Source organism: Pelophylax lessonae (assembly GCF_965119305.1).
Source record: "Pelophylax lessonae genome assembly, chromosome: 12".
NCBI lineage: Eukaryota > Metazoa > Chordata > Amphibia > Anura > Ranidae > Pelophylax > Pelophylax lessonae.
Window position 1 is genome coordinate 136,202,578 of NC_138779.1, and position 26,017 is coordinate 136,228,594.

General features: G+C 42.7%; 1 protein-coding gene across 2 annotated transcripts in view; it reads left to right on the forward strand.

Moving 5' to 3' along the window:
- ALG9 (ALG9 alpha-1,2-mannosyltransferase) overlaps positions 1-26,017 on the forward strand; it is a 297,275-nt gene that overhangs the window by 37,081 nt on the left and 234,177 nt on the right. For both annotated transcript variants that reach the window (XM_082274210.1, XM_082274211.1), the window contains exons 7-8: positions 6,612-6,699; positions 13,173-13,278. In XM_082274210.1, the coding sequence (XP_082130336.1) occupies positions 6,612-6,699; positions 13,173-13,278 (194 nt within the window). The remainder of the gene's footprint in view (positions 1-6,611; positions 6,700-13,172; positions 13,279-26,017) is intronic.

Sequence of the window (26,017 nt, forward strand, 5' to 3'; positions counted from 1 at the left end):
GCTGTGGAAGGGGGGCAGAACCGGTCATACCCCGAAACACCGCAGGCGCAACAACAGGTGTCGGGGTAGACTCTGGCGCAACAACCGGAGCGGCAGTAGGAGCGGGCCCAGGAGCGACAACCGACCCATCGGCAACGGGAGCGAAATGAGCCGTGCGTTCCAGCAGGGTTTGCAACGCCACGGCGAACCGACCCAACAGGTGATCCTGCTGATCAAGTCTGGCAACCAGCGTGGGTAGCGAGGATGGCCCTGTACCGTCAGAATTCATGGCTTGGTCCTAATGTCACGGAACCATGAACCAGACGTACAACAACAGATAAGTGAAAATAAGAAGGCTTTATTGAAAATCAAGCTGTAAAGCAAAAGTCCAAACGGAAGGCGAAACCGAGGCAGAGTCCTTGCGAAGCCAGGATCAGGAACCAGCAGGGTTGTCAGACGAAGCCAGGATCAGGAACCAGCAGGGTAGTCAGACGAAGCCAGGATCAGGGACCAGAAGCAGCAGCAGTCTTAGAAGCATGTGAACACAGGAGGACCAAGCAAGGAACTGAAGCCACAGACCTCCTATATATATATATATGAGCTAGGCATCCAGCTCCTCCCAGTGGGAAGGAGGAGCCGCAGGGTGGGAGGCTACAAGAAACCCAGAAACCAAGATGGCCGCCAGCACATGTCAAACGAAGGAGAACAGCAAGAAGGTAAGACCATGACAGGCATTCAGCAAGAAATACAGGTAACATAAAATCAGGCGAATACACGTATTAAGGCACATAGCTGTACTCTGAAAAACGAGCCATAAAGACTTGCAGTGAGGCAGACAGAGAAACTATCAAGAAACATTAGCTACCGGAACCCCCCCCCCATGGCCAGCAAGTCAGAGGTGGAGTCCGAGAGCCAATGGGCCCATACCCTGTCATGTTTCCTGGGGCATCCCCTATGCTGATAAGTGTCTCGATAAAGTGGGATCCCCGAGTCCACCAGCGTCCGCCACAGCTGAAGCGAGGGGGGAGACTGCTGTTTCCAGTGCAAGACGATATTCTTCCGGGCATAGAAATAGAGAATTAAATAATTTAAAGAAAAACACCCCTAAAGAGGGAAAAGCCCCCTCTTAAACAGCAGCCTGCAAAACCTTGCTGCCAAAAGAAGCATCCACAGATGCCAAAATTTGGTGAAAGCATGCACCGACGACCAAGTGGCCGCCTTGCAAACCTGAGATATTGACGCTTAATGATGGAAGGCCCAGGAAGTACTAAGTGCCCAAGTAAAATGCGCCGTGACAGGAAAAGGAGAAACCCAACCTTTTAAAAGAATAGACCTGAGCCAGCCAGCCCTTTCCTTGTGTAACCACAAAAAACGAGTCTGACCTTCAAAAGGACTGCCAGATACACCCGAACCGCTCGTACCACGTCCAAGGTATGCAGAGCAAATTCCTTGGGATGAGCTGGCTTGGGACACAAGGAAGGCAACACAATATCCTCATTTAAATAGAAGTCCGAGACAACCTTAGGTAGGAACAATGGACGGGGACGAAGAACCACCTTATCTCTATGGACCACCAAATGGGAACTAAGACAGGGTAATGCCGCCAACTCCAACAACCTAAGGGGCGTTGTAATAGCCAACAAGAATGCCACCTTCTGGGACAACGTAGGCAAGGGAATCTCACAAATATTCTCAAATAGAGTTTTCTGGAGCACCAAGAGCACTAAGTTAAAAACCCACTGCCGCAAAAGAGACCATACAGGCGAAACCCCATGTCGAACTCCCTGAATGAAGGTACGAACGAAAGAGTGTATGGCTAGGGCTCGCTTAAAGATGATTGCTAAGGCAGACACCTGGCCCTTGATGGTACTCAAGGCCAACTTCTTCTCAATGCCCCATTGAAAGGCCAAGATCCAAGCCACAGAAAAGGAGCGAGGATGAGCACCAATCGACTCACACCAAGAAATGTACGCTTTCCACATACAATAGTATATCTTACTAGAAGTTGATTTCCTTGCCATTAACAAAGTACCTGGCTTTCAACAGCCAAGCCCCCAAAACCAGTGGCTGTAATGCAGAGTGGGAGCTCAGCCCTTGGGACAACTGGTCCCCTCTGAGAGATAGCCCCCATGGGACGTTTACGCCCCCCCCCCCCGAATGACCAGAAGACCTTCGCCCTTGATCCTTCGCAGGAACCTGTGGAAGAACCTCGAAAACGGAAGGTATTGGCCCCACAGTGGCACTAGGACGACTGCGGCGTCTACCAGAGGAACTTGTGACCTTGCCATGAACCTCGGTATCTTCCTGTTGGGCCGACCCTGCTGAAGGAACCGTGTACTGGCCTGTGTAAATGGAACTGCCTTTAAGGTGGGCACCATCAGGCCCAGAACCTGTATGCAAGTCGGGAGAGAAGACTGTCTGCGTGATCGCAGACAGTAAGTCATAGTCTGTGGCTCCCGAAATTTGACTAGAAGGAGGACCACCCTGGTCAATACTAAATTTCAGAGTCAGAATCAGGTGATACATTTTCCTGGACGGTCACCCGAACCTTTGCAGGAATTATATCTGCACAATGTGACACAGGGCCTAAAAACCCTGAATGAGACGAACCCTACTCCCTTCTTTGTTACCTCCAAAAGGATAATTTCGTGGATCCCCTTGATGCTCACGAAGGAGGTCCATGAGGCTGAAAACAAGCAAAGATGTCCCCCTACCCCAGTTATGGGTGAGGGCAGACCTTCATGCTGAAGTAGTCTTGTCTGCAGGTCTGCAGAAGCCAGCTCTAGGCTTACCAGACCAAGGTTGCTTGGAACCTCCTGGGGAAGACTTGAAAGATCTATTTCCCTTATCTGCAGTCCCGGAAGCACAAAATATTTTTTTTTATGTGCTGAGAAGGAGGGCCCACGTTTGTGACAAGGCTGTTTCCCTTTCCTAAACTGTGGCAGGAAGGAACCCTCAGTGATGTCATCCATGAAAGTGTTCTTGAAAGGGCAGATTGAGAAGAGCTTTCTTAGAGGCTTGGTCTGCAGACCAATTCTTAAGCCATAGCATGTGCCTGATCGCTACCGCTGAAACGGGGAGCTTGGACAGCACGGGAGCCGCATCCAAAGCTGTATCACAATTTAATCTGCAGCCCCCTAGACCAACTGGTCTGCCAGATCAATGTAAGCAGAGGGGACCTGCTCCTTCCCTAGACCCTGGCGCAAACATTTGGCTCATTCATTTAGGGTCTGAGACATGAGGGCCGAGGCCAGAATCAGTCGCAATGCCGAGCCTGCCATAGTAAACATACTGCATGCCACCGACTCCGCTTTCCTATTGGCCGGTTTTTAAGGGACGGGGAATCCTCTACTGGGATCATAGTTGCTTTATTCAACCTGGAAACAGGAGGTTCCACCACCAGTTGACTTTTTTAAAAATGATTCCTTAATAGGGTAACGTACTGCAAAATGTTTGGGGGCCACAAAGGTTTGCTTTGGTTGCCCCCACTCCTTATAGACAAATCTGTCAAAATAGGGAAGATAAGGAAGAACATAACTTAACTGTATGAGACATCTTGTGTGTACCAAAAGGGACAGCCACAACGGTGGCCATATTAGCCACATCCTCAATTTTGCGTCCACCAGCATTTTCTCATTCGCTGCTGCGACCGTAGAGGAGTCCTCCTCACTATCTGTTGTATCGGGGAGCATGGTATTAAGTCCCACGAGACGGGCCATGTCCACGGCGGCACCAGACTCCGAATCAGATGAGACAGACTGAGCAGGAAAAAGGTGGACAACGCTGGTCTTTGCCCACACACCACTTCCACCCGGGATACCAAGGACTGTGGGACCGCCGTCAGCGCATCAATGGGGAGCTGGGGTTCCGAGGGACCTGGCGCCTCCGTGAGTGGGTAAGTGGGGGAGATTTGACCTTGAGGCTCCATAAGATAAGGGAGACCCTGCAGCAACAAAAAAGTATTAGCACCGCTATGGACCCCCACACAGAGAGGGAGGGACCCCCCCCCAAGGACTCGCCACTACCAGCCGGAGGAGCACCATGTGTTAGAACCCAGCAGCTTGCCATGTGTGCTAGCGCTCCCTATACCTGGGAGAAAAAAGAGGAAGGCCCAGGCACCGCCGCGCAGCTCTGGCCGTCTCCAGCGTCACGCCAGACCAAGGGAAAAAGGCCGCCGTGATGTCAGACTATCAAAACGTGGCCGCCAGCCGAAGACCAAACAAAACCAAGGGAAATGGCTGCCATGACGTCACGGACCACACAAACCTGAATTAAACCAAGGGAAAATGCTGGCAGACTGTTTTGGTAGCCACATAGGAGTCTCTGCTGCGCCCTCTGCACTGGAACCCCCACCAGACCTCAGGTACTGCACCCTATACTTGCTAAGGCAGTGCGTTCACCACATGCATTCACAGAGGGGGGGATGGAAGGGAGATTGGGGGGGGGGGAATTGGAATGGGAGGAGGGAACCTGCACACAAAGGAGGAAAGAGAGGAATGTATTTACCTTTCCATGGATGCAGGTATCGCTCCAGTCAGAACCTCCCGCCACTAAAGTGGGGGGCCAGGGGGACGCTGCAACTTGGATGAGAGCCCGGTCGTATGCGACACTGCGAGACGTTTAACTCGCGGGCTAGGCTCTGTCCGTTGAAGCTATCTCCCGGCCGACCCAGTGCGTAGCTGCGGTCTGCATGTGCTCGCTGGCTGGACTTAGGAGACCACAGGATCTAGATTATCCAGCTCGTTGCCCAGCAGTTGATTGTAGATCTCCAAGGAGAAAAAAAATAGCAAAAAGATGCATGGAAGGTGCAAAAAGCAAAAATTGCTAGGACCAAAAGATCCCAGCAGGAAGTCTAGGTCTTTACTCCTGACTAGAAAACAACTGAATACCTATAGCAGAGAGTAGGTTAGAACGGTAAAAAATATGGGTGCTTCCGTGGGGTTGAGCCCTGGATCCAGAGCGTAGTTTTGATCAGCATGCACTCGGGCAGCACTTGGGAGGAGAAGCAGCTCTATAGAAATGTAGGAGAAAACAGAGAGTGGGTTATATACCAGCTGAGGATGACCGTTCTATCTGAAAATATTCAAAAAAAAGTATTTCGTTTTTTTTTTTTGTTTTAAATAAAAAATTTGATCTTTGAGTCTGATGATATTTACCAGATTCAACATCTAATAGTATATACTGTATATCTCTTCTGTCTGTTATTCTCAGAGTTTATTAGAGATTTTTCTCCCTAACCATAAAGTTGGTTATTTATATTTACCACTGCAGATATTAAGGTATAAATTGCCTTTTTTTTTTTTTTTTTTTCAGCTTTACATATTAACTAAATTATACACCACTCTGGATTTTCGAAAAAAAAAACAATAATCGGCCAACTAATCCATTATGAAAATAATCGTTCGTTGCAGCCCTAAAATTATCTATGAATAATTTACCTACCTAAATATCTTTTACGTTGTTTTGGGGACAGATATAACACTTAAAAGTTTTAAACATTTGTGAACATTTTATTTTTTACACTGTAGCGATGTCAGACATCGCATGTGATTCGCACTGCTGTGCAAATCACATGTGATGTCTGTGTGATGCAAATTCAGCCATACAGATTGTATGGCTGAATTTGCATCGCATTCGGGCCAAACTCGTGCTGGACCTTTTTTTGGTCTGCACCAGAATTGGATCGCTTCAGTGTTCACACCCATGCGATCCGATTTCTGTCCCAATTGACAGTTCGCACTGCGATATGCAAACTGATTTGGGGGGTGTCATTAACTTTGTATTGACAGTCCCAGCAGTTTGCATATGGCACTGCGGGTCGGGTGCGATGCGGGAACCTGCAGTGGTATCGCAGGGTTCCTGCATCGCACCAGTGTGAACCGAGCCTAATTCACTGCGAGGCACAGTGACAGCTGGAAGCTGCAGGTTTGTAAACAAATTTCATATGGTCATTATATCAAGATGATCAGTGATTGCCTCCAAGTCATTAGTGAGTGACCAAGACTGTCAGAACATGGTCTTGGAGGAATATGTATTAGGTCTAAAATAAAACGAATATTAATATTCTATAATCCTGCTAATCTGCGGATTGCCGTTGGGTATGGGTTGTTTATGTCAAAGTTCCTCACTAGTTGCATGGGAGCCGGTATGATGTGTTTTTTTTTTTTTTGTCTAGATCAAGTTATGTATGTTTATTTTTATTAATTAATTTGTACAGCACAGAGTTTGATAGATTTTATTGATTTAATCAGTTTATGTAAATGTTTGTCATTGCAGACTATATCCTGCACATCTCAAATCTGTGGGCTTTGTCTTGCCATACACACTTGGATTTCTTTCTTTTAACCCTGTGTGATGCATGAGTGAAGTCGGTAGATTTCTCCATCCACACTAAACAGGGTGGATGGAAGAATTTCTACTGCCAGCTATTGTATTAACACAGCAATAGCAGAATACCCGAAAATTAGATTTAGTCACTGTTCAGCCGACAATTTTTCTCCAGCTACTTTCATCAAAGCTTACCAAGCTGGGTGGTGCCAAAAGGACAACAGAAAAGCTTGATTTGTATAGCTATGTATTACCAACTGGAGGAAGCACAATTGTTCAAAGTAATATTTATTCTTGTTTTAAAGGTTTCCCATTGCCTTTGACTTGCTGTTTCTGAAACAAAAGTGGAAGAGTTTTATAAATTGGTGTGTGATTGCACTGATAATATTTCTGGTAAGTCTGTGAGAACATACCAAAGCATGCTTGTGACCTGTGAACAGTGTTGCTGTGATCAGTCTGTTTCTAAAATATATGCCCACAGTGAAGATGCGTGTTGCTGAACACATTGACCTCTAGCTAAAGATTTTTGCCAAGCTTTTGATGGAAACCATCAGATCCAAACAAGGTGGATAAGATGTTTTGTGTTGACTATTGCATTATTGAGTATAAACAAGTATTACAGTTTGAAAGGGTTAGTTCACCTTTACTAAAAACTGCCTGTGCAGGTTAGGGGCATCTGTAGATTAAAACAAACTGCATCACTAACTGAAGTTGAATAATGCCCTTTGCTATGTGTGGAGGCCATTTACATACCTCCCCAAGCCTGACTGGAATACTCCCATAACCTTGCTAGGCATTATTAAGTAAGGCCTACAGTAGTTGCTACTGTTCACCTCCACCATCACAGGAGTGAACTTTTTCTCTGATTCAAACCCCCCCCCCCCCCCCCACATGCACTTTCAATCCCCTGATGCAGTAGCTCTGAGCTCAGGGTTTTAGATCTTCTGTGATGGAGGAGGTGAGCAGTAAAGACTAGGCCTCACTTAAGCATTTAAAGCATTTAAACCTTTAAGCATTTAAAAAAGAGAATTAAAAGAAGATGCTTAGAAAAATGATACTTCCTTGTACAGAACAGTGTTCAGAAGAAGCATAGTTTCCCCCCCAAGTACAACAATTTACAGTAACATAAACAAGAAACTGCATTATACACAACATAACCTTTTCGTTCTGAATGGTGACTCAGAGAAGAAAGAAAGTTACAGAGACTTGCACGAAGATGGGTATACCTACCTTTTACTTATTTCATGTTTTTTTAACCCATAATGAGCTTGGCTGACTTTAAAATATAAATATGATTAAAATTCATCCACTTGTACTATGACCAAGGAACACACATGCAGGAGCATCTCCTTGTGAGATTTTAGTTATTGGGTATTCCAGAATCATAAAAGGATATATTGCTGCGCTAGGCTAAAAATCAAAACATATGGATATTAAAATCAATTGGAAAGCAGCCACACGGAATCCGGAATAATAACAGATCTAAGATAAAATGTAATAAACAATGTAGCGCTAATCCTAAAAAAAACCCCCAGAAGGGTTAAATAAAGTCCGTGCAAAAAGTTCCAATCCGTCAGGTGAATTAAACTGCAGGTCCGTGACACCACCACCAAACACCCTGTTCACACTGTCTCTTACCAGATAGAGGTGATCCCCATGACAGAGATCATATATGCCAAGAACTCATATAGTCCGAGGCGATCCTCCTCATGTCCAGCAATGACCAAGCAAATAATCATGGGTAGATATGGAATAAAGAACAGGGCACCATCATAGCGCAGACCATTTAGTTTATTCACCACAAAAAAGGATTAAAAGCACTTACAAAAGCAGGATAAAAACGAGCATCTCAATCATAAGATGATTCGATCCAGCATGTTCCGCTTCCTTCATCAGTGTACCACCAAAAAGATGGCCGCCGCGTCTCCTCCGTGTGGGCGAGCGTGACCGCAAGCACCGCCCGACGTACGTTTCGTCGTAACAGACGTCTTCTAGGGCCCCCTCATCTTATGATTGAGATGGTCGTTTTTATCCTGCTTTTTGTAAGTGCTTTTAATCCTTTTTTATGGTGAATAAACGAAATGGTCTGCGCTATGATGGTGCCCTGTTCTTTATTCCATATCTACCCATGATTATTTGCTTGGTCATTGCTGGACATGAAGAGGATCGCCTCGGACTATATGAGTTTTTGGCATATATGATCTCTGTCATGGGGATCACCTCTATCTGGTAAGAGACAGTGTGAACAGGGTGTTTGGCGGTGGTGTCATGGACCTGCAGTTTAATTCACCTGACGGATTGGGAGTTTTTTGCACGGACTTTAACCCTTCTGGTTTTTTTTTTTTTAGGATTAGCGCTACATTGTTTATTACATACAGGCATACCCCGTTTTACGTACACTCACTTTACGTACACTCGCGAGTACGGACATGCCCCGAGAGTGTACGTAAAGTGCCTCGCAAGTACGGACGTTCCGACATTCCCGCGCCGCGCAGCCGCAGTATACCCTGGAGGTGCGAGAGGCCAGGTTCCTGCCCAGAATACGCCCACAGACAGCTCGCCGCGCAGCCGCAGTATACCCTGGAGGTGCGAGAGGCCAGGTTCCTGCCCAGAATACGCCCACAGACAGCTCGCCGCGCAGCCGCAGTGTACCCTGGTGTTGCGAGATATGCCCACAGACAGCTTGGAGTTGACCACCAGCCATCCGTGAGTTGCCTGCCAGGTTACATAAGCCGAGCCCATAGAAGCCTTTACCTCCATTACTTGTGCCAATGTTAAGAAGTTGGAAACAGCTGTGTGTATTTGTGGCTCTATGTTCTAGGCTGTGCTATGATAAGGTGACCACTTTTTGAAAATCAAATTCAGGGAGACCCTACTGACTGCACCCAGTTTTTTTTTTGGGGGGGGGGTGGGGTAGGTTTGAGCAGAGGGGCTTCTTTAATGGCAGCATGTGAAGTGCACCACGCCAACAGTTGGGTGTGGCCAAACTGGAAGGGGCTTAAATAGGTATAGTTTGATAACACCTAAGCCTACTTTGCTCTGGGATGGGAGTGCAGGCCAAGGTGTGCACTGTGGGTCCCTGTCACAAGCAAGGGCAAGGCAAGCTTACAATTTTTTTTTTTAATACTGTTCTGTATTATGTTTATTTTAGTTATCAATGCATTATTTATATCAGTTATGCCTCTAAATGACTATTGGAATGTAGTACATGCATTGAGAAGTGAAAAAAGGTATTGCTTCACTTTAAGTACATTTTCGTTTTACATACATGCTCCGGTCCCATTGCGTACTTAAAAGTGGGGTATGCCTGTATTCCAGAATCATGCCAGAAGGAACTTAAAGCCACTTCCAGTGCAGAAGCCAGTAATTATGTTTTTTGAACTTTTAGCTACAGTTTTTTTCTAAGAGCTATTATGCAGAGTTTTTACTTGGGAGAAGGGGGTGAATGTAATAAGAAAATCTTGCATTTCAGTGCAAGGTCTGCTTTAGGGTTAGGATAGTCCAATATTTTGCCTAGCCAATGGTATGCACATTGTTTGTTTGTGTCTGTAAGAGCTCTATTGGTTAAAGTGTTTCTCTACCCACAAACAAAATTGTAAAATATTGCAGCTTACCATTCCTCATATGTGGTGCCCGCATTTGTTTATTTTTTTCAACTGGTGATCCTTCGAATAATGTCCTGTTCCTAAGCGGTTACACTCACTCCTCAACTGAATCTATGGAGGCAGCCATGGTTGTCGCACAGGCTGGGCTTCAAACACGTGTTTGCCTTTAAAATTAGTGGTTAGTAAACGGCAGATAACTTTTTTTGCTTAAAGTTTACCCCACAGAAAGCTACAAGAACACTGCATTTCTGACATTCACAGGTATCTTAGCAAAAAAAAAAAAAAAAAAAAAACGGATGCAGCCACCACATCTAACGGCTGGAAAGCTGCAATATGCGAAAATGTTGTCCTTGGGTCTAGTTATCTTTTAAGTGTTTTTTGCTTATACTGTAAGTAGTGTTTCATATGTAAAATAATTTCCTAGAGGTGAGTAGGTAAACAGCAAAAAATGTTAAAAGTGCTCAACTGTAATGCCAGTTAAACCCCCCCCCCCAATATTTTTAATTCACCGTGAATGTATTAACGTAGTAACAGTCGAATGCACTTGAAATATAATGACAAAGATGCACTGCAATAAAACGAAGTGATCACAGGAAAAACTAGAAGTCCAGCATTTCAGAAGCAAAAGATCTGATGCTGCTAGATGGCCAGAGGGGGGAGCTCCAGGATCATGTAAACAAACAGACAAAAAAAATACAGCACAAAAGGATCATAATGCAGTATATTTAGTGACCATTTACTGGTAGAAGAATTAAATAAAATGAATGCACAAACTGTGGTGTGAAAGAGGACATGTCATGTAATGTGCTGGCATCCGAAACAAGTCTGCACTGACCCTCAGAGGCGCTGTAAAAGCTCAGCTTGGATGGATGGACGCTTGTAGCCCAAGTATCTCCAAGCACAAGGAGGAAAGCCGCCTCTAACAGTCCAGACACGCTTCAGGGATGCTGTCACACATCGGGGATGCTGAGATGCCAGTGCAGAGGGACTTGTTTCTGGGGGAGTTCCCCTCTCATCAGTCTCATTATTTAAATGTTGGTTGACATTTTGCAAGTATCAGGATCACTGTTGAAATGCGGTTTCATTGAAATTAAGTATATAAGGTGCAGGCTGGAAAAGACTCCTCTGCACCTCACTAATGCATTATTTAAGCATTTCTCTAGAATTTCCAAACTCATTATACTCCTGGAGTGAAAATTAAATAACGTTATTAATTAAGGTATTAAGGTTTGAACTTGCACGTCAGACACAGATTTAATGCCTGTACACACGATCAGAAATTCGTATGAAAAATACCGCTTTCTAATCGATTGGACGATAATCTCATCGTTGGTATACAACTTTCGAGAGCCGATCACGACATTTTATCCGATATTATCCAAAAGGGACAAACCTGAACATTTTTCTCATACGACACCATAAAATAAACGATACCATAAAATTTTTTTAAAGCGCCCCTGTCACCGTGAGCTCGCGCACGAAAGAAAGCGCATACTTAAGTCACGCTTGCAAATGAAAACTGTGTTCAAATCGAGGTATCGCCACAATTGTCAGAGCGAGAGCAATAATTCTAGAAAAAGGGCTGCTCTGTATCCTCTGTTTTAATTTTTTAAAGCGTCGCCTATGGAGTTTTTTAAGTACCTTCTTTTGTCACCATTCCACAAGTGTGAAAAATTTTAAACCGTCACATGTCTCTATTTACTCGGTGTTCTATTATTTTTTACAGTATACAAAAAAAATTGGGCTAACTTTACTGTTTTATTTTTTTAATTCAGTGAAATTTATTTTTTTCCCCAAAAAATTGTGTTTGAAAGATCGCTGCGCAAATACTGCATGACAAAAAATATTGTAACGACCGCCATTTTAGTCTCCAGAGTCTTTGCTAAAAAATCATATATAATGTTTGGGGGTTCTAAGTAGTTTTCTAGCAAAAAATACTGATTTTAACTTGTAAACAACATGTGTCCGAAATAGGCCTGGTCCTTAAGTGGTAATCAGTACAGTTGTTAGAAAATACAATATAATACATTACATCACTTCCGAATTTTTATTCTGTCCTACGAGAACCTTCGTAACTTTAGTGATCTCTTCATTTTCGATATCAAGACTAACATGCAAAAAAAAAACAACGGACGATTGTTCGTACAATAATCTCATTATGTGTACAAGGCATTAGCCTTCGTTATATACTGTATAATGTCTTCATAAATAAAACCAAGTTTCGTAAACAAAATATTGCTTTTTGACAAACATAAGTGCAACTTTAAAGTATAAAAAAACTGTAAACTCTTTTGGCTGTATTGCCATTGCACATATTACCTGAATATTTTACCTACATTAAATATTAGGAAAAAAATAAGAAAAGTCTTTTTCTTAATTTTTTTTTTTTTTTTTCAGCGGCTTAGTAGATGCACCCTAATTATTCTTTTGTGGTAGTGCAATACTGTTTTAAACTTAGGCTTGGAATGGAATTGTGTTGCTGACTTAGAAAAGGCCAGCAGAGGGTGCCAATGCGATAGTGTGAATGCGTTAAATGTATGGAACTGCATAGGAAAGGGAAAGGATTAATAGGAGCTTGCGTCTCTTTGCCAATACAGCTTGCTGATAGAGTCAGTGGGCTGGGGCTTTAACAATCAGGTGGTGCTCCTACGAAAGGGGAAGTTCAGGTGGGTAAATGTTCCTCTCTCACACTTTTTTGTTCAGTTTCTGTATGTTGACGAAAATTGGAAATGATTTTCGGCATAGTTTTCGTCAATTGACCTAATTCAAATTTTATTTTTGTTTAGTTTTCGTCACTGACAAAAACTGAGGAAAACATTCTCGTCTACTAAATGAATGCCGGTCTTGAATTCCAGTGCACTAATTGCTAATATGAGAGTTGGCAGTCATTGCTTGCACATTTACCAGGTTACTGCTGTCATTTTTGCAGGCACTATATGCAGAACCTTCTGTACCCACTGATACAATTTCATGTCTTTCGGTGCAACAGGTATTTTGTTTTGTACGGAATCGGCATAATGACACACCTGGGGAATTAGACATGCAGAGAAAACCAGGGAAGTTTCTTTTAGCAATAGGCTAAGAGCAACAGACAACCAGTAATGTGTTTTGTTATTGCTCTGGGTTGATATTGTATCTTGGAAGAGGTTTCTCCTGGAAGTGCCTCATACTATCTTGACATTTTATTAGCTTTTCTATATTATAGTCTATATGTTAATGGTTATAAAACAAAATAAGTACATTTTTATTTCTCTTTTGCAGGTTCCCCTGGTGGCTATAGACAGTTATTACTATGGGAAGCTTGTCATAGCCCCTCTTAATATTGTGCTGTACAATGTCTTTACACCTCATGGACCTGACTTGTATGGTAAGTGGCTATTTCCCATAAAGCTCTATCAATCTTTATATATACAAGTTATGTCTTGACATGGTATTACCTATTTTATATAATGCTAAATATGTAAAATAATGTACCTAGGGAAACAAAATCTCATGATAGAGTACAATAGTGGGGCTACAGTGTTGGACAGCACTACAGAGGAAAATTAATTTGGAGGTACTTATTTCAGATGATTGCAAAATGAGCAGTGGGAAAAGCGAATAGAATTCTAGGATGCATCACTAGAGGAATCACCAGCAGGAGGAAGGACGTCTTTATTTCCCCTATACATCTTTAGTGAGACCTCATTGAGAATACAGTGTCGATTATTGGACCCCTCACTTACAAAAAGATATTGTTAAGATAGAACGAGTCCAGAGACAGGCAAAACAATGGTGAAAGGTCTAGGGGAGAATTCATGAACTTAATATGTACAGTCTGGAGCAAAGAATGGAAAGGGGAGACATGACTGAAACCTTTAACTACATCTAGGGAATGAAAAAGGTTCAGGAGAGAAGTGTTTTCAATATGAACCCAAAATCAAGAACATGGGGACAGGACCTCAAACTAGTAGAAGGAAAAAAAAAAAGAGGGGCAGACTCGATGGCCCACTTGGTCTTTTTTCTGCCGTCACTTTTTTGTTAATAAAAAAAAAAAAGTGTGTGTAATAATCTTGGAACCTTTAGCTGTATACTGTAGCTGCTGAGATGTCATAATCAATAAAAAAGAAAAGCTTGTGTAGTAACACTGTTTTTTTATGTGTCCTTTCTACATCGTTTAAACATTCGGAGTCACTGATAGAAAAGTATGTGAACTTCTTCACATACTTAAAAGCATCTTTAAAGATTAATCAGAGCCAGTGAGAGATTAACCTTCCCTACGTCATAATGTTTTGGTTGTTAGCTCCTCACATCAAAATTGTTTGTCTGATCAAAGAATATCTCAGAGTAGCTGGTGAGGCTCAGAAAATGGTAACGGTTACAAAGAATTTCTTAAAGTGGAACTACACTGCATCTGAGAACCCCAAGCCAAAAACGCAGTTTCATTAATTTTTAACATTCAAAGCAAACTCACCTGTGTCTCCATGATTTATTTTGCTGAGAAATCACTTTGAAAAAACACGTTTCTTTTTTGTCTGTAGCCATCTTGGGTAGGGCGATTTATTCATGTAGCATTTACTTCCTTGAATCTATCTGCCCTTAGCCCAGGCATGCAGACAGGAGGATCTGTGCATGGCTGAGAGCCCCCCTTGCCTTCTGAAGACTTCTGAGATATATGACATTTGTCTAGGTCTGAAAGCCAGGAAGTAACTAAAGAGATGTAAAAAAAAAAAATGTTTACAACAAATAAATTTGATATAACTTTCCCATCTATTATTGCGAGGAGAGTAAGTGCCGGTTCACACTGTTCCGACTTGTCAGGCGACTTGGTCGCCTGACAAGTCGTGCTCCATTCTGTTCAATTGGAACCGTTCTAATAGGAGCGACTCAAGTCGGTCCGACTTTGAAAAAGGTTCCTGCACTACTTTTGGGCGAAGTCAGAGCGACTTGCATTGACTTCCATTATGTGAAGTCGGTGCAAGCCGTGCCGGAGTCGCCCCGAACTCGTGTCGCCATAGTGTGAACCGACACTAAGGATTAAAATTGTGTCGATTGAGAGAGTGAAGTTCCACTTCAATGTTTCAGACTTCACAAAGTGGTTTATCAGTTGAGCAAATTTGGCTCCATTGCCCCTTTATGTAAGAGTCAGCACCCTACAGAGATCAGTATTTGGCCTTTTCATGCAAGCCTCAAGTAATAGAGAAAAAACCCCCAGATTGTATGATGAGGATGTGCACTTTTTACTCATGAGTTTGACATAAGAAAAACACTGAATAATATGTGCAGTAGGTGACTGCCAAAAAAAAAAACACTGCTTCAAAAAAGGACCACTGAGATGGGCCCATTGGACTACTACAAAGTTCTGAGCTTTACCAGAAAATCTTAACCACCTGAATACTGCCGTATGTATATATACAGTCTCATATAGGTGATTCTACCAGGATCATGCCCTGGTACCATTCTTTTCAGCTGGTGATTCTGTGCATCTACTTGATCACTTTTACAGGCAGTGTAGGGGGTTTACACCCCCCCAGCCACTGCCTTTACTGGGCTCCGAAGTGACCGGCACAGAGTGCGGGGAGCTTCCATTGTTCCTCCTCATCTGTGTGATCAAAAACTGGAACTGCAAGCATTTTGATACTTATGCTTTCTTGTAAAGCATCTGATCAAACTGATTGAATAGACCCCAGATCTCACCATGAAGACGACCTGTCATGGCCCAAGCTTTCACAAGGGATGTTGTTGATAGCAATAAAGTTGATAAAAATAAAGATTTAGTGTAAATAAATAAAATGGATATGTTTGGTATCTTTTTTTTTACTTGGCGTAACATCATCTTTTATATTTTACCAAAAAATAGGTGATTATATTGTGTTTTTGTTAACTAAAATTCATTAGAACATATTTTTTCCTGAAGCTTTGTGTTTAATGGTGCTGTGCAGAAATCGTGAGACATAAAAAAATTGTAACATCCACCATTTTATTCTCTGGGGACTTGGCTTTCAGAAATATAAAATATATATTGTTCTGGGGGCTTTTGAATAATTTTCTAGCAAATACAGATTTTTACATGTATGTGAGAAATGCCAGAATGGGCCTGGTTTTGAAGTGGTTAAAGCAGATTTGATATTTATATTAAAGCACACATGCTAATCAGCAAGTGGCTCAAAGAAAAGTGTAATTTTTTTTTTAGGATGATCACATTAGAGTCCTGACCTCATTTACAAAAAAAAAGCTGTGAAAATATCTTTGGAACCAAAATATTTATTTCTGTATAGTCTATGTAGTTTTCAATGTTGGAATATAATTAAATACCTACTAGCCACTGTGCAGGTTGTGGTCACTGGCATTGAAAGGAGTTGTAAAGTCAGAAGGTTTTTTTTTATCTTAATGCATTCTTTTAGCACTCCCTAATACTTACCTGAGGTCCTTCTTTGGCCAGCGATGTCCACGAGTCTCTTGGCCGTCGGGGACTCTCCTTCCTGATTGGCTGGGACACAGCCGTGGCGCCATTGGCTCCCATGGCTGTCAATCAATGTCAGCCAATCAGGAGAGAGAAGGGGTGCCCTGTGTCTGAATGGGCACACAGAGCTGCAACTTGGCTCAGGTGCTCCCATAGCAAGCTGCTTACTGTGGGGGCAGTCAACAGGAGGGAAGGGCCAGGAGCAGGAACGAGGGAACCGAGAAGAGGAGGATCCGCTGCTCTGTGCAAAACCAACTGCATGGAGGAGGTAAGTATAACATGTTGGATGTTATTTAAAAAAAAAAAAAGAGACTTTAGTAACTCTTAAAGTGATTGTAAATATAAGGATTCAAATATTTTTTAATCAAAAACTTTGATTCTTTAAACCAGTGATTTCAAAATCCTATATGGAAATGTAAAATACTGCATGTTGTGATTACGATTTCTATATTATTAAGACTTATTTGACTATAAGAAAAAAGTCATTTGTAAAGAAATTTTCTCTACATCTACATATATATCTTTTATAATTTTTTCTTTTTATAAATTTTAAACTTGTAACTTTTCTTGAAACATTTAAAATGTGCGACAACTGCATTTTGTCCGCAATACGCCGTAAGCTTGAAAATATGGTTGTCTGGATAACATTTTTCAAAATAATACATTTAAAATGCAGTAGTAGTGCATGTAGTAGGTCTTAGCTTGAAATACTTAACATTGTACAGGTCCTTCTCAAAAAATTAGCATATTGTGATAAAGTTCATTATTTTCTGTAATGTACTGATAAACATTAGACTTTCATATATTTTAGATTCATTACACACAACTGAAGTAGTGCAAGTCTTTTATTGTTTTAATATTGATGATTTTGGCATACAGCTCATGAAAACCCAAAATTCCTATCTCAAAAAATTAGCATATCATGAAAAGGTTCTCTAAACGAGCTATTAACCTAATCATCTGAATCAACGAATTAACTCTAAACACCTGCAAAAGATTCCTGAGGCTTTTAAAAACTCCCAGCCTGGTTCATTACTCAAAACCGCAATCATGGGTAAGACTGCCGACCTGACTGCTGTCCAGAAGACCATCATTGACACCCTCAAACAAGAGGGTAAGACAGAAATTTCTGAACGAATAGGCTGTTCCCAGAGTGCTTTATCAAGGCACCTCAGTGGGAAGTCTGTGGGAAGGAAAAAGTGTGGCAGAAAACGCTGCACAACGAGAAGAGGTGACCGGACCCTGAGGAAGATTGTGGAGAAGGACCGATTCCAGACCTTGGGGGACCTGCGGAAGCAGTGGACTGAGTCTGAAGTAGAAACATCTAGAGCCACCGTGTACAGGCGTGTGCAGGAAATGGGCTACAGGTGCCGCATTCCCCAGGTTAAGCCACTTTTGAACCAGAAACAGCGGCAGAAGCGCCTGACCTGGGCTACAGAGAAGCAGCACTGGACTGTTGCTCAGTGGTCCAAAGTACTTTTTTCGGATGAAAGCAAATTTTGCATGTCATTCGGAAATCAAGGTGCCAGAGTCTGGAGGAAGACTGGGGAGAGGGAAATGCCAAAATGCCTGAAGTCCAGTGTCAAGTACCCACAGTCAGTGATGGTCTGGGGTGCCATGTCAGCTGCTGGTGTTGGTCCACTGTGATTTATCAAGGGCAGGGTCAATGCAGCTAGCTATCAGGAGATTTTGGAGCACTTCATGCTTCCATCTGCTGAAAAGCTTTATGGAGATGAAGATTTCATTTTTCAGCACGACCTGGCACCTGCTCACAGTGCCAAAACCACTGGTAAATGGTTTACTGACCATGGTATTACTGTGCTCAATTGGCCTGCCAACTCTCCTGACCTGAACCCCATAGAGAAATCTGTGGGATGTTGTGAAGAGAAAGTTGAGAGGCGCAAGACCCAACACTCTGGATGAGCTCAAGGCCACTATCGAAGCATCCTTGGCCTCCATAACACCTCAGCAGTGCCACAGGCTGATTGCCTCCATGCCACGCCCCATTGAAGCAGTCATTTCTGCAAAAGGATTCCCGACCAAGTATTGAGTGCATAACTGAACATAATTATTTGAAGGTTGACTTTTTTTGTATTAAAAACACTTTTTCTTTTATTGGTCGGATGAAATATGCTAATTTTTTGAGATAGGAATTTTGGGTTTTCATGAGCTGTATGCCAAAATCATCAATATTAAGACAATAAAAGGCTTGCACTACTTCAGTTGTGTGTAATGAATCTAAAATATATGAAAGTCTAATGTTTATCAGTACATTACAGAAAATAATGAACTTCATCACAATATGCTAATTTTTTTAGAAGGACCTGTAATGTGTGGCAGTGTTCTTTTCGACAACAAAAATATTTCCGTCAACTTAATTAACATTATTTTACTTGACTATAATATGACTAAAAGAAATTCAGATTACTAAATTACGGCTAAAGCTAAAATGGCATTGAAGTCAAAAGACTAGGACTAAAACTAATCGAAATTTGTCATCAAAATATTTTTACTCTAGGAGTATTTAATGAGTTTGAAAATTCTAGAGAAATGCTAAAATAATGCATGACAATTCATTACAAATACGACTGTAACTAAAGCTAAAATGGCATTTTAGTCAAGACTATGACTAATAACCTAAGCCAGTGCAATATATTTACCAAACCTGCAAATGCAATCTAATGCTTTTACATAATTAATCTACCCCTCAAGCTCCCCACACATTTTAAAATCTGACTCCAACAACTATGTAATGTTTGATTGAATACAAATTGATTAGACAGTTTAGGTAGGTCCTTAAATTATGAAGATTGTATGGTATGGTTTAGTAGGTCCCTTTCAATTGTTTTCCTACCCGTTCTAGGTAAATTACCTAATATGTGGTGACCATTGTCTTAGAATGCTGCAGCATTCAAATTCCGCAAACATACTTTGTGTATTCAGTGTAAGTCAAATTTTACTAAGAAACAATGTTCTCAGTTTTTAGCTAATCCACAAGTTGTTAAAGAGGAGGTTCAAATACTGTAGCTGCTGACTTTTACTAAGAGGACACTCCTCTTTCCTGGGATTCAGTGCTGTCCTTCGGGTCTACAATGCCAGCATGTATACTTTTGGAATCCGGATGTGACTCCTTGGCTTCACAGCTGGCTCCCTACTGTACACGCACGAGCTGCGCTTTGTGAATGGTCCTGCAGGACTCTGGGACTTATGACATGTCCCAGAAGGTTGCTGGCAGGATGGGCAGGGGGGGCGTTTAGTACTTGCAGTGGAATTGCTGCTGTGATCCTACCGGAAGTGGGAGTGGGTACCTACTAAAACCAGGTACATGCTCCCCCCCCCAAAATATGTGCCAAAAGTAGAAGAGGAGGGGGAAGGAGGGTATAAAGCAAAACTTCCCCTTGCCAGCAGATGCCTTCTAGCACAAGAGATATTTCAGCCTTCCGCTAAAAGTTATTCAGCTGTTCCTGATAAACACATCTAGCTAGAGGTAATAGCAACTATGTATTCATTTCAACTTGGTACAGTTACACCAAATACAATATCTCACATATGCTCAAAAGGATCTTTACAGATGCCACTCCTCCATCTGCCTAAATACCATTTTAAGTCCATTAAAGCGGTATTAAAACTCAAAATCAAAAATGTAATATGTTGCAGCTTACTAATCTTTAAATGCATTAGTTTCTTTTTTTTTCTTTTTTTTAGACTTTTTTTCCCCCTCTGTTTTCACCTGGTGACCTGGCCCGTAACATACCTCATAGTGCCCCCACTCTGGATGGAGGAGCATAGGGGGCAACTTTGGAAAGCAGCATCATCAGTCTAGGGGGTGAGAAGTGTTAGATGTTCTAGCATTTTTAAATACACTAACAAATTGAAGCCAAACTTCACCAAACACTTTGTAAGCAGTTACAGCAAACTATTTTTATTTTTTTGCTTTTGGGATAAAGATTTTACATAGATAAATAAAACATTATAGTAAATACCCCTGTCAATGTTGAAGGGTTTATTTCATCCCTGTAACTGATACAAACAGACTAACTGGCAGGATCACCAGATGAAAATAGAAAGAAAGCCTAAAAAAGAAAACAAATGCAGCCATTACATCTAAGAATTGGTAAGCTGTAATATAAAAAAATTGTTTACGGGTTTAAAAAAGAAGTGCAGAAATACAAAAAATAAAATAAAATAAACCTACACACTCACCTAGATGGCTGCAGCACTGATCCGATGCTGCAGTTGTCACCCGCTCACTCTACACCGAGAACTGAGCAATCAAAGACTGCTGATCGCTTTGTTTATGGGACTGTTCCTGGATTGCTCTGGCCCTCCACTGGAGCACCAGACTGTGGAGGGGTGAGAGCAGCTGGCTCAGAGTCTCAGTGGCATACTCTACTGATATTTTTTTCTTTTGGTGACTTCAGTCAAGATTTTGAGAAACTGCTTAAGCTTGTCTCTACCCAGAAACTGATTTTTTTCTTATTTGTTTTTTTCTTTTTTTGTTTATATTTGTGTTACTTTTCCCCCCCTTTTTTTGAGTCGTTTTTTTATTTGGATATTTTGTTACAAATAGGATTATAATACATTTAGGCCCCATGCACACAGGATGTTTTTGCAGCGTCAGACATTTTCTTTACAGCTGCAGAACGCCAATCCATGTTGTTCTATGGCCTTATGCACACATAGAGCTTTTAGGAGCTCCAAGTGGCATAGGCGTTTAATAGCTGCAAAAAAAACCCAGGACCAGTGCATTCTAGAGCTGCGGCGTCAAGCTGTAAAAACGTCTGACGCTGCTAAAGGCTGAATAACGTTGCTTAAAGCGGAGTTCCACCCGAAATTTATACTTACCTCCATCTTCTCGCTCCCGGTCACCTGAAAAACAAATGGATAATCGCAATTTTTTTTTTTTTTTTTCACTTACCTTTTAGAGAAAATATACTCACCTTACTTCCTTCTTCCTCCCCTCGGCGGCCACGGCGATTCGTCACTTCCTGGCTTTTGCAATGATTCCTGGGAGCTGAACGTCATCGCTCCCAGGAATCATTGCGCCTGCACCGGCCCCGACGTCAGTTCCGGGGCGCGCGATTCCCTTCCCTTCTAAACAGCTTCTGGGCATGCCCAGAAGCTGTGGAGGGATGACGCGCGCGACCCGGAAGTGACGTCGGGGCCGGTGCAGTGCATCGTGGGACCGAAGAAGGAGGAAGAGGACGCGGAAGAGGATCGCGCTGGCTTCAAGCTGCCCACACCTGAGATGGCAGCGCTGGAGAAGACAATTTCAAGGTAAGTATTTCTCCTGAAAGGTAAGTGCAATCCGGGACAGATCAGAGGCTAGCCATTGTGGAATGTGCTAGCCCTGACTGTCCCGGGGGTATTTTTGTAAAAAAATGTATAACTAGGGTGGAACTCCGCTTTAACCTGCGTTAAGCCACGTTATACTTTTTTTTTTTTTGTTCCATTCGAATTCAATGGTTCCCTATAGGAGCCTATTGATTTGAATAGAAGGTGCATCCTGCGCTGTGAGAATCTTGAGGGGGAACTCTACGCCAAAATGGGAAAAAAAACGGCGTGGGGGTCCCCCCCAGGTTCCAAACCAGGCCTTTTCGGGTCTGGTATGGATTTTGAGGGTAACCGTTTTTTCGGCGTGGGGTCCATCCCAAAATCCATACCAAATCTTTATCCGAGCATGCAGGCCAGGAAAGGGGAGGGGACGAGCAAGTGGCTCTGCACCCCCCACCCCAAAGCACCTTGCTCCCATGTCGATGAGGACAAGGACCTCTTCTCGACAACCCTGGCCGGTGGTTGTGGGGGGTCTGCGGGCAGGGGGGCTTATCAGAATCTGGAAGCCCACTTTAACAAGATCCCCAGATCCCGGGCCCCCTCCCTATGTGAATGGTTATGGGGTACATTGTACCCCTACCCATTCACCCCATGAAAGGCAGTGTATGTAAATAACGATAGGAGACGTTTTAAGAAGTTTATTAAAAATCTTCATCCGGTCTTCCCCGCTCTTCTCCCCTCCGCTCTTCTGCTCTTTTGCCCTCTGCTCTTCTCCCCTCCGCTATTCTTCTTCCTCTGCTCTTCTTCCTCCTCTGGTCCTCCTCCGACGCTGTCTCCGGTGATAATGCCGGTCTCCGGTCTATGCAGCTTATTATATAGCCATTAGGGGCGTGGCCTCACAGTGAAGTCATTGGGAGGCCCGCCCTTTATATCACAGATGACGCAATCTGTGACATAAAGGGGCGGGGCCTCCCGATGGCATCACCGCAAGGCCACGCCCCCAATGGCTATATAATAAGCTGTATAGACCGGAGACCGGCATAATCACCGGAGACAGCGTTGGAGGAGGACCGGAGGAAGAAGAAGAGCAGAGGGCATAAGAGCAGAAGACCAGAGGGGAGAAGAGTGGAGAAGACCGGATGAAGATTTTTAATAAACTTCTTAAACGTCTCCTGTCGTTATTTACATACACTGCCTTTCATGGGGTGAATGGGTAGGGTTACAATGTACCCCATACCTATTCACATAGGGAGGGGGCCCGGGATCTGGGGGGCCCCCTTGTCAAAGGGGGGCTTTCAGATGCCGATAAGACCCCTGCCCGCAGACCCCCACAACCACCGGCCAGGGTTTTCGGGAAGAGGCACTTGTCCTCATCAACATGGGGGCAAGGTGCTTTGGGGTGGGGGGGTGCAGAGCCCCCCCTGCCCCAAAGCAACCCACACCCCCCCATGTTGAGGGCGTGTGGCCTGGTATGGTCCGGGGGGGTGGGGCCGCTTGCTCGTCCCCTCCCCTTTCCTGGCCTGCCGGGCTGCATGCTTGGATAAGGGTTTGGTATGGATTTTAGGGGGGACCCCACACTGTTTTTTCGGCGTGGGGCTACCCTCAAAATCCATACCAGACCCAAAGGGCCTGGTTTGGAACCTGGGGGGACCCCCACGCAGTTTTTTTCCCATTAGCGTGGAGTTTCCCCTCAAGATTCTCACAGCGCAGGTCGCACCGCAAGTCGGATCATCCTGATCCGACTTGCGATGCGCCTTCCATTCAAATCAATAGGGAACCATTGATTTTGAATGGAGGCAGAAAAAATGCTGCCAAAAGCTACGTGGCCAAACGTGCAATAACGCCAATGGAAAAAGCTACTGAAAGCACGTTTTTACAGCTGCTTTTTCCTGGCATTAGAAGTGGCTCTGCAGCTCGTTTATTCTGATGCCCTGTGTGCATGGGGCCTTATTGTTTGAGATAGAAACTGATGAGGAAGAACTGGCTAATTCTGCTAAGTCAACACGCCTGAAGAATCGTGATCAGATATGTGTGTTCAGCAGTTATGTCAATATGGTTTTGAGAAAGCACATTTACTGTGTGAATCACATTAACCTCTTCCCTCTCCTGTCTAGTATGCAATGCATACTAGTACATTGTGAAATACTTAACTGTATATTGAAGCCCTCCAGCGGCACGCTGTCACCGCTGACAGGGCTTCATCTTCACCCGGTCTTCCATCTGGGTTTTTTAGGCCCCAGCTGCTTGAGTGGCCGAGCCGTGATGTTGCCACTGCACAGAGCTCTGGATTGACAGCACATTCACTGTGCCCTCTATCCAGAGCGCAGTGCACATGCTCTGGTGATGTCAATAGCTGCAATACATGCAAATAACTTCTAAACGGTGCACGTTTAGAAGATCTTAATTTTACCTACAGGTAAGCTTTATTATAAGCTCACCTGTAGGTAAAAGTGACCAAGCAGAGTTTACTACCGCTTTAAACATTCTTCTTGTAAAGATGTAAATTCAATGAAATTTCATAAACACCTTTTACCAGGTAGCAGCTGAGTGTAATTTGTATAATGATCAATAATTTAGGAAAATGATCTACATAAAAAAAGGTTTAGGGCACCAAAAGTGTGACTATGGACAAAAGTGATAATCCTCCCAGATTGGTTTGCTTTGCTTTAAAAGCATGCTGACCCTTCTTTCTTCTGATAATCTGTCAACTAAATTATGTATAAAGATATCTCTTCGTTACCTTTCTGTAGCCTTTTGTATTGTTGCCAGTCTTTATTATTATTAAGCACACTTTTACTTTGGGGGAAAAAATGTCACTTTTGTCCAGCAGGGTGCAGAATTACACCATCTACAAAGGGTCAACCAGCAAAACCTTGATTTCACATTCTTGTCATATATTACCAATGGATAATAGAACCTAATAAAAGGTGTATTAATGCAGAATGATATTGATCTGTATCTGTGTTAAAAAGATAACATTCATAATAGTTATTACAAAATCAAATACCTTTACATATTGGAATAAACGTAGATCATATATTTCCAGGTACCTCAAAGAGTTTTCCTTTTTTTCAGTCCATTAATAGGGTCAGTTATGGTTGCATTAATAAAAAAGCAGGATAGCAAAGTGGGATATTCCTTTTAATTGGAAAAGGTCTTTAGTGGATATAGAGAGACCTTCTGGATGCCGAAACAATAATTATGACAGTGTCCATCCATGAGATAGCCACAGTAAAGTCCTGACACAAACCCAGGTGAACTGAATTCTAGGTCCTTTTTCCAAATTGTGCTTCTGTGTTGTCACACTGTCATATGCGTCCCAGGCAAAGGCTACAAGTGGCTGTACCAACACACGTTGCAAACAGCATGGTTCACTTTTGTTACTGTAAGGCAGTGGTCCAGAGCAGTAATGTGCAGCTGACATAGATATGTATGTGCATGTGGACAGGTAGGGACTGAGATACAAAAAAAATAAATAAATTAAAAGGTGAAATTCAGATGTTGCACACTTGCATTGAAACAGGTTGTTTAATTTATTCTCAATTTGTCATTTTTAGCACAGGTTTGAACTTCCTATTTGTCAACTGGGTAATGCAGACACTTTATTATTAAATTGCCTATATTGGCCCACAGCTTCCAGACAGGTTTTGAAGTGGTTGTAAAACTCAGTCATGAAAAATGAACAAAGCATTTTCCTCTATAGTGTGTACTAGCCTGAATCCAAAGCACCTACTGTGAATCCTCTCTGATCTCTCATCTCTGCTATCTGCATGAGTCACTGATAAGACTTTAGGCGGCGGTTACAGCCAAACTGTTCTTACTTATACATTGATAGGTGAGACCCCATTTTTTTGATTCCTTGAATGACAAATAGAATAGAATGTATCTCTGTGCAGTAAAACCAATCCATCTAATGTTTTTCTTAGTGTTGTAGGAGTTTGGATGCCTTTTTTTTTCATTTTAAGATACCCTGTTTAAAAATGTTTTGTTTGGTGACTTCAGTCAAGATTTTGAGAAACTCTGTTTGAGCTTGTCTCTACCCAGCAACTGATTTTTTTTTTTTTGTTTATATTTGTGTTAATTTTTATATTTTTACATATTTTGTTACAAATCGGATTATAACACATTTATTGTTTGAGATAGAAACTGAAAAGGAAGAACTGGCTAATTCTGCTGATTCGCAACGCCTGAAGAATCACGTGGTCAGATGTGTGTTCAGCAGTTATGTCAGTTTGGTTTTGAAAAAGCACGTTTGCTGTGTGAAATGCATTAACCTCTTCCCTCCCCTGTCTGCACGTCTGTTTACTGTGTTGCAGCAGGATTTTGTCTACCCAGCAGCTGATTTAGGACCCTGATTGACTGAAAGATTCGTACTGTGCCTACAATGAAA